A 16,288-nucleotide genomic window follows, 5' to 3' on the forward strand; every position below is an offset into this window, starting at 1 on the left:
GGCAGTGCCACGAACTGAAGGTGTTCGTCCCCTATGGCGAAACGCAGGAAGCGCTGATGCTCTGGTGCAATCGGTACGTGGAGATAAGCATCTTTGATGTCGATTGATGCTAGGAAGTCTCCTTGGGACATTGAGGCGATGACGGAGCGGAGCGATTCCATCCGGAACCGCCTGGTTTTCACATGCTTGTTGAGCAGTTTTAGGTCCAGAACAGGACGGAAGGATCCGTCCTTTTTTGGCACCACGAACAAGTTGGAGTAAAAACCGTGACCCCGTTGCTGAGGAGGAACAGGGATCACCACTCCTTCCGCCTTCAGAGTGCACACCGCCTGCAGAAGAGCATCGGCTCTTTCGGGGGGTGGAGATGTTCTGAAGAAACGAGTCGGAGGACGAGAGGTGAACTCTATCCTGTAACCTTGAGATAGAATGTCTCTCACCCATCGGTCTTTTACCTGTGGCAGCCAGGCGTCGCAAAAGCGGGAGAGCCTGCCACCGACCGAGGATGCGGTTTGAGGAGGCCGAAAGTCATGAGGAGGCCGCTTTGGGAGCGGCTCCTCCGGCGGTCTTTTTAGGACGTGACTTAGACCGCCATGAATCGGAGTTCCTCTGATCTTTCTGAGGCCTTTTGGACGAGGAGAATTGAGACCTGCCCGCGGTCCGAAAGGACCGAAACCTCGATTGTACCTTCCGTGGTTGAGGTCTGTTTGGTTTGGACTGGGGTAAGGATGAGTCCTTTCCCTTGGATTGTTTAATGATTTCATCCAATCGCTCACCAAACAAGCGGTCGCCAGACAATGGCAAACCGGTTAAGAACTTTTTGGAAGCAGAATCTGCCTTCCATTCACGTAGCCACATAGCCCTGCGGACTACCACCGAATTGGCGGATGCTACCGCCGTACGGCTCGCAGAGTCCAGGATAGCATTAATGGCGTAGGACGCAAACGCCGACGCCTGAGAGGTTAAGGACACCACTTGCGGGGCAGATGTACGTGTGACTGTATTAATCTGCGCCTGACAAGCTGAGATAGCTTGGAGTGCCCATACGGCTGCGAATGCTGGAGCAAAAGACGCGCCGATAGCTTCATAGATGGATTTCAACCATAGTTCCATCTGTCTGTCAGTGGCATCTTTGAGCGAAGCCCCATCTTCCACTGCAACTATGGATCTAGCCGCCAGTCTGGAGATTGGAGGATCCACCTTAGGACACTGAGTCCAGCCCTTGACAACATCAGGGGGGAAGGGATAACGTGTATCCTTAAGGCGCTTGGAAAAACGCTTGTCTGGACAGTCCCGGTTTTTCTGGACTGCCTCTCTGAAGTCAGAGTGATCCAGGAACGTACTCAACGTACGCTTGGGAAACCTGAAACGGAATTTCTCCTGAGAAGCTGACTCCTCAATTGTAGGAGCTGAGGGAGAAATATCCAACACCTGATTGATGGTTGCTATAAGGTCATTCACTACAGCGTCACCGTCAGGTGTATCAAGGTTGAGAGCGGCTTCAGGATCAGAATCCTGATCTGTTACCTCCGCTTCATCCTCCAGAGAGTCCTGCTGAGACCCTGAACAGTGTGATGAGGTGGAGGGAATTTCCCAGCGAGCCCGCTTGAGCGGCCTGGGACTGCGGTCCGTGTCAGAGACCTCACCCTGGGACCTATGGGTCACCCCAGGGGCACTTTGCTGTTCCAATTGAGGGGGACCAGGGGTCAAAGATTGAACAGTGCCCGGGGCCTGAATCACCGGTCTGGACTGTAAGGCTTCTAGTATTTTAGCAGACCATTTATCCATACTCTCAGACAGTTTGTCAGCAAAAGCTGCAAACTCCGTCCCTGTCACCTGGACAGTGGTAGCAGGTGGTTCCACCTGGACCACCAGTAGCAGAGGCTCCGGCTGAGTAAGTGCCACAGGGGCCGAGCATTGCACACAATGAGGGTCAGTGGAACTTGCCGGTAGTTTAGCTGCACATGAGGTACAGGTTGCAAAGTACGCCTGTGCTTTGGCACCCTTGCTTTTTGCAGACGACATGCTGTTGTCTCCTCTGAGAACAATCCAGGAGGGTATATAGCCAAAAATCAACAGAGCGACCGTACGTGCAAATGTATAGCCTATAAGCCTATATATATATATACACTTCGGCACTCAGTGGGGCCAGCACCACAGGTGCTGCTTACCGACCGCTCAGAGCGGTTGTGTGATCACCAGATTCCCTGCCTGGGTCTCCCTGTGTTGTCTCTCCTCTCCAGCGTCTGAATCGCTGACAGGAATGGCTGCCGGCGTTCTGTGGGGAGGAGGGGACCGTGGGCGTGCCCAAGAAAAGTGCGGGAATCTAGTGCCCCAGTGTACTGAGTGAGGAGGGAGGAGGATACTAATGTATGCTCCAGCCCTCAGCGCTGACGATCTGTTTTTTCCTCCTTCTTGCTTTTGCACCAAAACTGAGGAGCCCGTGATGCACGGGGGGTGTATAGGCAGAAGGGGAGGGGCGTTACACTTTTAGTGTAGTACTTTGTGTGGCCTCCGGAGGCATAGCTATACACCCAAGTGTCTGGGTCTCCCAATGGAGCGACAAAGAAATGTATATTACCGCTATAATATTATGAAATATATCTATTTTCATTATTTTTCCCATTAATATAGATTTGATCCTTTATTTTCTCTTTTTTTTCATTCTGTTTGACTGTTTAAACTTTATTTAGCAGTGTCTTGATGTTCAAAATGCATTTGTCAAAACGCAGGTGAAAAAGCATGTAAAAAGCGCTGAAAATGCATCTAACAGAGAACAATTGTAGAAAAAAGGGGTTTTCTATACCGCGCCAATGATCACAAAATGGAGATCAGGATTGATGTGGCTTTATTGTAGCACAGGTAGCATCATGAGATTTGATGTTGTTTCTATGGTCCTGAGGAAGGGAGCAGAGCTCCTGAAACGCGTAGACCTGTGCTACAATAAAGCCACATCAATCCTGATCTCCATTTTGTGATCATTGGCGCGGTATAGAAAACCCTTTTTTCTACAATTGTTCTCTGTTATCAAGTCATCTTGGGTTGCCGCTGCCTGGATCTATTGTCTATGCGATTATAGTAGTTGTGACTGTCACAACTACAGTTGGTGAGTATATTTGCTCCCCTTGCCTATTGCCCTGTGCCTATAAGGGTAAGACCCTATTGCGCTTTATTTTCTCCACAGCTCCTCCTCTCGAAAATGCATCTAAAACGCGGTAAATACGCATGCATTTTCAGCGCTGAAGTTCAGAAAATGGCAACTTTGGTCAAATCAATTAAGCCCAAAACGTGCGTTTAGAACTGCAAGTAGGTGAACGCAAAGTGCGGTCATAGCCTAACACAGCTTGTGCTCTCCTCTGTGTTCCAGTTATCAGGTCAGTCATTGGGCACTCATCTGATGTTGCTGCAGAGCTGTGGGAAAGCTGGGTTTCAGCTGTCTGCATATAAAGAAGAGAATTTTGTTTACTTACCGTAAATTCCTTTTCTTCTAGCTCCTATTGGGAGACCCAGACAATTGGGTGTATAGCTTCTGCCTCCGGAGGCCACACAAAGTATTACACTTTAAAAAGTGTAACCCCTCCCATCTGCCTATACACCCTCCCGTGCATCACGGGCTCCTCAGTTTTGGTGCAAAAGCAGGAAGGAGGAAACTTATAAATTGGTCTAAGGTAAATTCAATCCGAAGGATGTTCGGAGAACTGAAAACCATGAACCAAAAGAACAATTCAACATGAACAACATGTGTACACAAAAGAACAAACAGCCCGAAGGGAACAGGGGCGGGTGCTGGGTCTCCCAATAGGAGCTAGAAGAAAAGGAATTTACGGTAAGTAAACAAAATTCCCTTCTTCTTTGTCGCTCCATTGGGAGACCCAGACAATTGGGACGTCCAAAAGCAGTCCCTGGGTGGGTAAAAGAATACCCCGACAAAAAGAGCCGACAACGGCCCCCTCTTACAGGTGGGCAACCGCCGCCTGAAGGACTCGCCTACCTAGACTGGCATCCGCCGAAGCATAGGTATGCACCTGATAGTGTTTCGTGAAAGTGTGCAGACTAGACCATGTAGCTGCCTGACACACCTGCTGAGCCGTAGCCTAGTGCCGCAATGCCCAGGACGCACCCACGGCTCTGGTAGAATGGGCTTTCAGCCCTGAAGGAATCGGAAGCCCAGCAGAACGGTAGGCTTCAAAAATCGGTTCCTTGATCCACCGAGCCAAGGTTGACTTGGAAGCCTGCGACCCCTTACGCTGGCCAGCGACAAGGACAAAGAGCGCATCAGAGCGGCGCAGTGGCGCCGTGCGAGACACGTAGATCCGGAGTGCTCTCACTAGATCTAACAAATGCAAATCCCTTTCACATTGGTGAATTGGATGAGGGCAAAATGAAGGTAAGGAGATATCCTGATTGAGATGAAAAGTGGACACCACCTTAGGGAGAAAGTCCGGGACCGGACGCAGAACCACCTTATCCTGGTGAAATACCAGGAAAGGGGCTTTGCATGACAGCGCTGCCAACTTCGACACTCTACGGAGCGATGTAATTGCCACTAGAAATGCCACCTTCTGCGAAAGACGTGATAAAGAGACATCCCGCAGTGGCTCAAAAGGTGGTTTTTGAAGAGCCCGTAGAACCGTGTTAAGATCCCAGGGTTCCAGCGGCCTCTTGTAAGGTGGGACTATGTGGCAAACTCCCTGCAGGAACGTGCGGACCTGCGGAAGCCTGGCTAAACGCTTTTGAAAAAACACGGAAAGCGCCGATACTTGTCCCTTGAGAGAGCCGAGAGACAAACCCTTGTCCATTCCGAATTGAAGGAAGGAAAGAAACGTGGGTAAGGCAAACGGCCAGGGGGTAAACCCCTTATCAGAGCACCAGGCTAAGAATATCCTCCAAGCCCTGTGATAGATCTTGGCTGACGTTGGTTTCCTGGCCTGTCTCATAGTGGCAATCACCTCTTGAGATAACCCTGAGGACGCTAGGAGCCAGGACTCAATGGCCACACAGTCAGGTTGAGGGCCGCAGAATTCAGATGGAAAAATGGCCCTTGAGACAGCAAGTCTGGTCGGTCTGGGAGCGCCCACGGTTGATCCACCGTGAGGTGCCACAGGTCCGGGTACCACGACCTCCTCGGCCAGTCTGGAGCGACGAGGATGGCGCGGCGGCAGTCGGACCTGATCTTGCGCAACACTCTGGGCAGCATTGCCAGAGGAGGGAACACATAAGGCAGTCGAAACTGCGACCAATCCTGAACTTAGGCGTCCGCCGCCAGAGCTCTGTGATCCTGAGACCGTGCCATGAATGCCGGGACTTTGTTGTTGTGCCGAGACGCCATGAGATCGACGTCCGGCGTTCCCCAGCGGCAACATATCTCTTGAAACACGTCCGGGTGGAGAGACCATTCCCCCGCGTCCATGCCCTGGCGACTGAGAAAGTCTGCTTCCCAGGTTTCTACGCCCGGGATGTGAACCGCGGAGATGGTGGAGGCTGTGGCCTCCGCCCACAGCAGAATCCGCCGAACTTCTTGGAAGGCTTGACGACTGCGAGTGCCGCCCTGGTGGTTGATATATGCGACCGCCGTGGCGTTGTCCGAATGTATGCGGATCTGCCTGCCCTCCAGCCACCGATGGAACGCCTTTAGGGCTAGATACACTGCCCTTATCTCCAGAACATTGATCTGAAGGGAGGACTCTGTCGGAGTCCAGGTTCCCTGAGCCTTGTGGTGGAGAAAAACCGCTCCCCACCCTGACAGACTCGCGTCCGTCGTGACCACAGCCCAGGATGGGGGCAGGAAAGATTTTCCCTGCGACAGAGAAGTGGGAAGAAGCCACCACTGAAGGGAGGTCTTGGCTGCCAGAGAAAGAGACGCTCCTGTCTAAGGACGTCGACCTCTTGTCCCATTTGCGGAGAATGTCCCATTGGAGTGGACGCAGATGAAACTGCACGAAGGGAACTGCCTCCATTGCTGCCACCATCTTCCCCAGGAAGTGCATGAGGCGTCTCAAGGGGTGTGACTGGGCCCGAAGGAGAGATTGCACCCCTGTTTGCAGCGAACGCTGTTTGTCCAGCGGTAGCTTGACTATCGCTGAGAGAGTATGAAACTCCATCCCGAGGTAAGTCAGTGATTGGGTCGGAGTCAATTTTGACTTTGGGAAATTGATGATCCACCCGAACCTCTGGAGAGTCTCCAGAGCCACGGTCAGACTGTGTTGACATGCCACCCGGGAGGGTGCCTTGACTAGGAGATCGTCTAGGTACGGGATCACCGAGTGGCCCTGAGAGTGTAGGACTGCCACAACGGATGCCATGACCTTGGTGAAGACCCGTGGTCTGTCGCCAGGCCGAAAGGCAGTGCCACAAACTGAAGGTGTTCGTCCCCAATGGCGAAACGCAGGAAGCGTTGATGCTCTGGAGCGATCGGCACATGGAGATAGGCATCCCTGATGTCGATTGATGCTAGGAAGTCTCCTTGGGACATCGAAGCGATGACAGAGCGGAGGGATTCCATGCGAAACCGCCTGGTTTTCACATGTCTGTTGAGCAATTTCAGGTCCAAAACGGGACGGAATGAACCGTCCTTTTTTGGCACCACGAACAGGTTGGAGTAAAAACCGCGACCCCGTTCCTGAAGGGGAACGGGGATCACAACTCCTGTCTTCAGAGTGTCCACCGCCTGAAAAAATGCAACGGATCGCTCGGGGGGCGGAGATGTTCTGAAAAAACGAGTCGGAGGACGAGAGCTGAACTCTATCCTGTAACCGTGAGACAGAATGTCTCTCACCCATCGGTCTTGGACATGTGGCCACCAGGCGTCGCAAAAGCGGGAGAGCCTGCCACCGACCGAGGATGCGGTTTGGGGAGGCCGAAAGTCATGAGGAGGCCGCCTTGGAGACGGTACCTCCGGCGGTCTTTGGAGGACGTGACTTAGACCGCCATGCAGAGGAGTTTCTCTGGCTCTTCTGTGGCCTGTTGGACGAAGAGGATTGGGATCTGGTTGAGGGCCGAAAGGACCGAAACTTCGCTTGAATTTTCCGTTGCTGAGGTCTGTTTGGTTTGGGCTGGGGTAAGGACGAGTCCTTTCCCTTGGATTGCTTAATAATTTCATCCAATTGCTCGCCAAACAATCGGTCGCCAGAAAAAGGCTAACCGGTCACGAACTTTTTGGAAGCAGAGTCTGCCTTCCATTCGCGTAGCCACATGGCCCTGCGGACTGCCACCGAATTGGCGGATGCTACCCCTGTACGGCTAGCCGAGTCCAGTACAGCATTCATGGCGTAGGATGAAAATACCGACGCCTGAGAAGTCAAAGAGGCTACTTGCGGCGCAGAAGTACATGTGACCGCATTAATCTCAGACAGACAAGCTGAGATAGCCTGGAGTGCCCACACCGCTGCAAAGGCTGGGGCAAAGGACGCGCCTATGGCTTCATAGATGGATTTCATTAGGAGCTCTATCTGCCTGTCCGTGGCATCCTTGAGCGATGAACCGTCAGCCACCGCTACTACGGATCTAGCCGCCAGTCTAGAGACTGGAGGGATCCACCTTGGGACATTGAGCCCAACCCTTAACCACGTCAGGGGGGAAGGGGTAACGTGTGTCATTAAGGCGTTTAGTAAAGCGCTTGTCCGGAAAAGCCCTGTGCTTCTGGACAGCATCTCTGAAGTTAGAGTGATCGAAGAAAGCACTCCGAGTACGTTTAGGAAACCTAAACTGGTGCTTCTCCTGCTGTGAAGCCGAATCCTCTACAAGTGGAGTTGGAGGAGAAAGATCTAGCACCTGGTTGATGGACGCTATAAGGTCATTTACTATGGCGTCCCCTTCAGGTGTATCAAGATTGAGAGCAACGTCAGGGTCAGAGCCCTGGGCTGCGACCTCCGCCTCATCCTCTAGAGAGTCCTCAAGCTGAGACCCCGAACAGCGTGATGAAGTCGGGGAAGATTCTAAGCGAGCCCGCTTAGCCGGTCTGGGACTGCGGTCCGTGCCGGAGTCCTCCACATAATAACTAGAGGCCACACCAGGAGCACGCTTCGTCGCAGACCGAGAGGGGCCTGGGGGCGATCCCGCAGTGCCCGGGGCCTGTGTAAGGGCCGGTCTGGACTGCAAAGCCTCTAGAAACTTAGCAGACCATTTGTCCATAGACTGAGCCATGGATTGTGAAAGTGACTCAGAGAGTTTGTCAGCTAAAATTGCAAACTCTGTCCCTGCCACCTGGACAGGGGGGGTCGGCGGTTCTACCTGGGCCTAGGGTCCCCCCAGTGCCCCAGGCTCCGGCTGAGCGAGTGCCCCAGGGCCCGAGCATTGCTCACAGTGAGGGTAGGTGGAACCTGCAGGTAGCATAGCAGCACAAGAGGTACAGGTTGCAAAATAACCCTGTGTCTTGGCACCCTTGCTCCTTGTGAACGACATGCTGTTGTCTCCCAGGAGCGTGATCACTGAGGGTATATAGCCACAAGCTAACAGTACAGCCGAACCGAGAAAGAGTATACAAATATAATATATATATATATATATATATATATATATATATATATATATACAGTTCGGCACCCTAGGGGGACCAGCACCGGGTGACCGGTGTGGCTTACCGACCGCTCAAGCGGTGTGTGGCCACCAGATTCCCTGCCTCGGGTCTCCCAGAGCTGCAGCCAGAAGTCCTCCACCGGCAGAATGTGCTTAAAACATGGCTGTCGGCGTTCACAGGGGAGGAGGGAGCCGTGGGCGTAACTAAAAAAGTGCGGGAATCTGGTGCCCCAGAGTGATTAGTGAGGGGGGAGGAGGACACCTAAGTGTGCTCCAGCCCTCACTGTCGGCGTCAGACCGACCGTCCCGCCCTTACCCCTGACTGGCAGGCCCGGGGCTGGAGTTTAAGGCACTAGGCCGCAAAAGCCGGGGACTAAATTTAAAACCGCGGCTGGCAGGCAGGCGCGGTCGGCGCGGTAGTCCCGGTCTCATACCAACACTGCAGTCGCTGCAGCGTCTGAGGCCAAAGTGCTCCATACACCGTCCCCATGGGGACACAGAGTACCTGTAGATGCAGGGCCTGTCCCTGATGATACTCAGTCTCCTGTCCGTCAGAATCCCACAGGGGCTGCGGAGGGATGCCTGCCTGGATGACCGGTTAGGATCCCACTTCTCCCAGAGCCCCTAAGGGATGGGGAAGGAAAACGGCATGTGGCTCCTGCCTTTGTACCCGCAATGGGTACCTCAACCTTAACAACACCGCCGACTCAGTGGGGTGAGAAGGGAGCATGCCGGGGGCCCTGTTAGGGGCCCTCTTTTCTTCCATCCGATATAATCAGCAGCTGCTGCTGACTAAAATGTGGATGTGTGCCTCCTTCAACACAAAGCATAAAAACTGAGGAGCCCGTGATGCACGGGAGGGTGTATAGGCAGAGGGGAGGGGTTACACTTTTTAAAGTGTAATACTTTGTGTGGCCTCCGGAGGCAGAAGCTATACACCCAATTGTCTGGGTCTCCCAATGGAGCGACAAAGAAAAAGCCATTGTAACTCAGTTTTCCTACTGCCTTGCATTAATAAAATGCAATGCATAGCGGGAAGTAAGAGAATAAATGTGGAGTGCGTACTGATGGGACCTCAACTAGGACAGTATTCAACGCTTGCTCTTCAGAGATCTGACCCTATAGAAATGCACCAGCAGGAAGGTAAATGGAGAGTTCAGCTCACCTACATATCTACGGATGGCTAGGGTTTCCAGCACAGTACATACCATTGAGAACAATATTGACCACCATTGCCGAGTGTCGCTGATTTGCTTGTAGGTGAAGGAGACAACATAGGTAAGGAGCACCGAGGCCGGAACGAAGCCAATTAAGCAGAACGTCTGAGAACAGAAGGAAAGGTCACTGCGGAGTAACACGTACATACACCCAAGTATCTGATAGGATGAACATAGAAATCAAAGTATCCTTATACAGATAATTGTGAAAAGTGATTCAACTAAATGGCGGCATTACAAAGTTAAGAACAGTTTTCTAGACTAGAAAAGATGCAAATTTTGGTAACATTTTCAACCTTTTACTTCTTTCGACATTGGGTGGAGTTGGGTGTAGAAGCCATTGTCAAATTTATTTAACAAGTGTCTTTTACTTAAAAAATGTGGTTTATTTCACTCCAAGGTAGTTTGGCTTAAAGGTTTCCTCGGCACCACTCTGATGATTGACGCCAACCCAGGACACATGAATAGTTGTCATGCATACAGTCCAATGTAAAGAATATAGCTGACAATGATAGGTAGGGGTTAAAATCCGTGCTGCCGTAGAATAATGAATGGAACAGGTCCTAAACGGTGATTTTATTCAACGCGTTTCGGAGTGGAAACCCCATAATCAGGATATTCACCAGTATGGTGGTTATCCTGATAAAGGTGTTTCCACTCTGAAGAAAAATAATCTTGTAGAACATGCTTCCATGCCTTATTCTATGGCAGCGCAGATTTTAACCCTTACCAGTCATCATCACCTATCTGCATTTCCAAGGTCTGCAGCAGCCGTTTCACATCTTCAAGTGGTTGGTGTCACACAACCAACCTTTCCAGGTGAGCAATTCCCTTTTATCTCACCCAAATTATCTCACAGTTAAAAGGAATATGTCACCAGGTTTTTGCCACCTAATCGGAGAGCAGCATAACATAGGGGCAGAAATCCTGATTCCAGAGATGTGTCACTTACTGGGTTGCTTAGTGAAGTTTTGATAGTCTCCTACTGTTTAAACAGTGATTTTATCATTAGAGGACTAGTTCGTGTGCTCCAGGTAGTCCAGCATATTCATCAGCTTTGTATAACTGCTAGATCTGCAGCAGAGAAAGCATTAATTTTATCAAAATTACAGTAAACAACTCAGTAAGTGACACATCGCTTGAATCAGGGTCTCTGTCTCTACATTATGCTGCTCAGATGGGGGAGCAAAAACCTGGTGACAGATTCGCTTTCAAGCCCTATTTGTGCACTGTCTCTCTTACACTTAAAGGATATAACATGTCTACTCTTCAAAGTGATGTAATCACATCCCAAAACAGAAGTTAGCGGAGCTGGAACAACCTTTGAAGACTGGAATATACAATACCACTCTTCCCCAAAATATGACGGGAGATTCTAAAGAATTTCAATCCCAGGTACAGTACATGGTTGAAACAAACTGAAAGACAGAGGAAAGCAAATAGGATCTTATCCGGGTAGAAAAACGGGGGTGAAACACTAAAGTAAGGCTCACCTTTTGGAGTTGTGAAAGTCACAACCACTTGCATTTGAATCAAAGCACTGCAGCTGCACGTGGATGCATACTTTAGGCGGTGATAAAAGGGGTTAACACCGCGCTCCAGTGGAGAAAAGAAAGTCCAAGAGTTCCTCGATGGAGATTTTATTACCGTATACAGCGCATTTTGGAGATTATATCTTCATCAGGAGCGAGGACAGTCCAAGCATTCCTTAAGGGTGATATTATTCAACGCATTTTGGAGATTCCATCATCTTCATCAAGAGAAAAGACAGTCCAAGGATTCCTTGATGGTGACACTATACAACGTGTTTTGGAGATTCTATCTCCTTCATCAGGAGAAAAGAAGAAAAGACAATCCAAGGATTCATCGATGGTGATTTTATTATACAACGCATTTCAGAGATTCCATCTTCATCAGGACAAAAGACAGCCCAAGGATTCCTCGATGGTGATATTATATAACGTGTTTCGGAGATTCCATCTCCATCAGGAGAAAAGATAACCCAAGGATTCCTCGATGGTGACATTATACAACGCGGTTTGGAGATTCCATCTCCATCAGTAGAAAAGACAGTCCAAGGGTTTCTCGATGGTGATACTATACGACGCGTTTCGGAGTTTCCATCTCATACATCAGGAGAAACACAGTACAAGGAATCCTCAGTGTTGTTATTATACAATGTGTTTCGGGGATTCAATCTCCATCAGCAGAAGATACAGTCCAAAGATTCCTCAATGGTGATATTAGACAACGTGTTTCGGAGATTCCATCTCCATAAGGACAAAATTCCGATGAAGGAGGTGGAATCTCCGAAATGCGTTGTATAATAAAATCACAATTGAGGAATCCTTGGACTGTTTTTTCTCCATGGCATTGAGGCGTTAACCCCTTCTATTACCGCCTACAGTTTGAATCCAAGGTACTTGGAATCAAAGGATTTCTCCAGAATCGCTCACTTGTACATTGGCGCCATATAACTACCTGGCGATAGGGCGTCATCCGGGCCGCACTTCCCCCCAAATCTCTTTGGACTTTCAGATGTACAGAAAACAAAGGGGAGGTCTTTTTTAAAAGAAAGCACCAACCCTGACCGATGACAAATTACAACAAAGCTCTGGAACGTGAATATAGAGAGAAAATGTTTAGAAATAAAATAAAAATTAATCTTACCAGAGTGATAAATGTCCCCACATACAGGTGGATTCCTTTATTGAATATGAATAAGGTCCCCAACATTATGACGAGGATGATAAAATACAAAGGCAAATCGACCGCAGCTTGGCCAACCCAGTATGCGGACTGGTAGAGGCCGGACATCTTCAGCTGGGTGTAGGCTTTCACCTAGTGAAGAAGATATTAATCACCCACTGATCACACAGCCTGTCTCCATTTGCAAAGTGCAATAGTCTGTAGGCGCATAGATGGCTTGTGTATGCAGTCATGTGACAATAAGTTCAAGAGGAAACAGTCAAGTACTGTATTTTTCGCTTTATAAGACGCACTTTTCCTCCCAAAAATTTGGGAGGAAAATGGGAGGTGCGTCTTATAATCCGAATATAGCGGTACCTGGGTGTCCTGTCTGTGCGGCGATCGGGCGGCCAGGTGCCTGTGGCTGCATGCAAGCGGCCGGGTACCTGTGCTTGCGTGCGGTGGCAGCCAGGCTGTGTACGGGCGGCAGCCGGGTGCTGTGTTCGGGCGGCAGCCGGGTGCTGTGTTCGGGCGGCAGCCGGGTGCTGTGTGCCGGCGGCAGTCAGGTGCCTGTGCGGGCGGCAGGCGGCTGACACCCTCCCACAGGCACCCGGCTGCCGCCCGCACGCAAGCATAGGTACCCTGCCGCTTGCACGCAGGGTGGGCGGGTAGCCTGCTGGCGGGGCGGGCGGCTGTACAGCAAGTTACCCAGTTTGTCCGCGGTCCCACTTTCAAATGATGGCGCCGTGCGCGTGCGCAGATGGAGCTCTTGGATGAGAGCTCCATCTGCGCATGCGCCGGCTCCGGACGCCATCACTTGAATTGGGACCGCGGACACACTGGGAAAACAGCGCATCGGTTTGCTCCACCACTGAGCCGTCACCACTGCTGCCACCACTGAGCCGTCACCGCCGCTGCCACCACTGAGCCGTCACCGCCGCTGCCACCACTGAGCCGTCACCGCCGCTCCCACCACTGAGCCGTCACCGCCGCTGCCACCACTGAGCCGTCACCGCCGCTGCCACCACTGAGCCATCACCGCCGCTGCCACCACTGAGCCGTCACCGCCGCTGCCACCACTGAGCCGTCACCGCAGCTGCTACCACTGAGCCACCATTTGAACCGGGACCGCGGACACTCTCACTGCACCGGCCTGCTGCACGACCCACCCGCCGCCGCTGCTGCCGCCACCACGGACCCCGCGGCTTCTGCCACCACGGACGCCACCGCACCTGCCACCACGGACCCCGCGGCTCCTGCCACCACGGACACAACCGCACCTGCCACCACGGCACCTGCCACCACTGACCCGCCGTGCCTGCCAGCACAACCTGTGCCTCCTGTGACCCGCTTCACCACCACTGCTGCCCCCCTCCGGTAAGAGAACACCGGAGTATAAGACGGACCCCATTTTTCTTTTTTTTACCTTTTTTTATGTCTAAATTTGGGGTGCGTCTTATAATCCGGTGCGTCTTATAAAGCGAAAAATACGGTACATTTCCAGAGACTTAAAACTTTTCCTGTGCGCGAAGCAGAAGTCTCACCTTATGGTTATAGGTGTTTTCCATGGCAAAATAAGGCAGCATTCCGGCGGCGATAATCCCCAGGTAAATGACCAGAAAATACAGAGTGGTTTTGAATGTTATTTCCAAGTATTCCTATAGTTATAACCATAAGATATGATTATTATGCACATACTGATAGCTGGGCTGTAACACACCACCATAAAAATAGCCAGCTAACTTGTTTCGGACCCAAAAAATTGGGATTTTTTTTTCCATTATATGGTAAAATGAATGGGGTTATTCGAATCTACAATTCGGATCCCCCCCAAAAAAAAGAAATAAACTGTGCTATGTTAGAGAAACAAAAAGATAAAGTATATGTTCTGCTTATCGTGTCATAAATTAAGGCCCATAATAGAAAGCTCTAGGGCGGCAATCCCCGGACGGACGCAAGTAGTTTACGAGGATTGGATCCAGCACCAAAGAAAAAAATAAAAAAATTAAAGCTAAACTTCCATTTTAGTCAGTGCTACATTTAAAATAAAAATAGGAATGCCATGAAAATATCAATCTTATGCATTTCGGACACCAAAATGGTTCTTATTCATAGATAAAAAGGACTATGTTGTGAAATGGCAAAAAAAAAAAAAAACACAAAACCCCCACACATTTATGTCATTGATTTTTGGGTTCGGCTTTATGGCATTTAGTGGGAGGTAAAAATTAACAGGTAACATCATCATGTAGGCCATTATGATACCAAACATGTATAGGTATTTTTTAATAATGTTATATGGTGAAGAAAAAAAAATTGGTTTGTGCTGTGGTTTTTTCCATAGGTTTCTCTACATAAACAAATAAAAATGTAAAACTAAAAAATGCAATGCCGCCACCCCACCAAAAAAAAAAAAAAAAAAAGGCAACGTATAATACATCTCATACAACAAAACATAGAATAAACACAGTACAAAATGACAAAAAGTGCCGCCACACTCCCAAAAAAAACCCCATGCATCTCAAACCACAAAACATAGAATAAACACAGTACAAACAACAATGTGATAAGGGCATAAACTGATAAATATCAAATGTCAATCCAAAAAGTTCTCTGCATCCTGATGTATGTTTGACTTTTGTTCCTCTAGAAAAAGTGCAAGTGAAATGTATGTTGGAATGCAGCTAGGCTTTTAGGTTGGTACTTAATATTTATTGATTGACCCCCTAGGCGAAGCGCAAGTGAAACTACAATAGCATGCACTGATGCGTTTTGATTGAAATGTTATATTTATTGGTTATACTCCTGGAAGAAGTGCAAATGAAATTTATGTTGAGATGTAGAAAGCCTTTGGATTGGTACTGTAAAGATTAATCCCCTGGAGAAAAGCAAGCGAAACATACATTGGGATGCAGAAAGCCTTTTGGATTGTTACTTTAAAGATTAATTTCTTTGAAGAAGTACAGGCGAAAGAAGGGAATTTTGTTACTTACCGTAAATTCCTTTTCTTCTAGCTCTTATTGGGAGACCCAGACGATTGGTGTATAGCACTGCCTCCGGAGGCCACACAAAGCAATTACACTAAAAAGTGTAAGGCCCCTCCCCTTCTGGCTATACACCCCCAGTGGGATCACTGGCTCACCAGTTTTAGTGCAAAAGCAAGAAGGAGGAAAGCCAATAACTGGTTTAAACAAATTCTCTCCGATTAACATCGGAGAACTGAAAACCGTTCAACATGAACAACATGTGTACCCGCAAACAAACCAAAAATCCCGAAGGACAACAGGGCGGGTGCTGGGTCTCCCAATAAGAGCTAGAAGAAAAGGAATTTACGGTAAGTAACAAAATTCCCTTCTTCTTCAGCGCTCTATTGGGAGACCCAGACGATTGGGACGTCCAAAAGCTGTCCCTGGGTGGGTAAAGAAATACCTCATGTTAGAGCTGCAAGACAGCCCTCCCCTACGGGGAGGCAACTGCCGCCTGCAGGACTCTTCTACCTAGGCTGGCGTCCGCCGAAGCATAGGTATGCCCCTGATAATGCTTGGTGAAAGTGTGCAGACTCGACCAGGTAGCTGCCTGGCACACCTGTTGAGCCGTAGCCTGGTGTCGTAATGCCCAGGATGCACCCACGGCTCTGGTAGAATGGGCCTTCAGCCCTGATGGAACCGGAAGCCCAGCAGAACGGTAGGCTTCAAGAATTGGTTCTTTGATCCATCGAGCCAGGGTGGCCTTAGAAGCCTGCGACCCTTTGCGCTGACCAGCGACAAGGACAAAGAGTGCATCCGAACGGCGCAAGGGCGCCATGCGGGAAATGTAGATTCTGAGTGCTCTCACCAGATCTAACAAATGTAAATCTTTCTCATACCGATGAA

The 16,288-nt window shown here is 49.8% G+C and overlaps 1 protein-coding gene across 1 annotated transcript in view; it reads right to left on the bottom strand.

Annotated features, from left to right (window-relative positions):
- ABCA5 (ATP binding cassette subfamily A member 5) overlaps nt 1-16,288 on the bottom strand; it is a 279,957-nt gene that overhangs the window by 55,068 nt on the left and 208,601 nt on the right. Inside the window, exons 22-24 of the mRNA XM_075351788.1 lie at nt 13,961-14,074; nt 12,399-12,569; nt 9,720-9,833 (exon numbers count right to left, since the gene is read on the bottom strand). Coding sequence (XP_075207903.1) covers nt 9,720-9,833; nt 12,399-12,569; nt 13,961-14,074 — 399 coding nt within the window. The remainder of the gene's footprint in view (nt 1-9,719; nt 9,834-12,398; nt 12,570-13,960; nt 14,075-16,288) is intronic.

The sequence above is a fragment of the Anomaloglossus baeobatrachus genome, chromosome 5 (genome assembly GCF_048569485.1).
Source record: "Anomaloglossus baeobatrachus isolate aAnoBae1 chromosome 5, aAnoBae1.hap1, whole genome shotgun sequence".
Taxonomy (NCBI): domain Eukaryota; kingdom Metazoa; phylum Chordata; class Amphibia; order Anura; family Aromobatidae; genus Anomaloglossus; species Anomaloglossus baeobatrachus.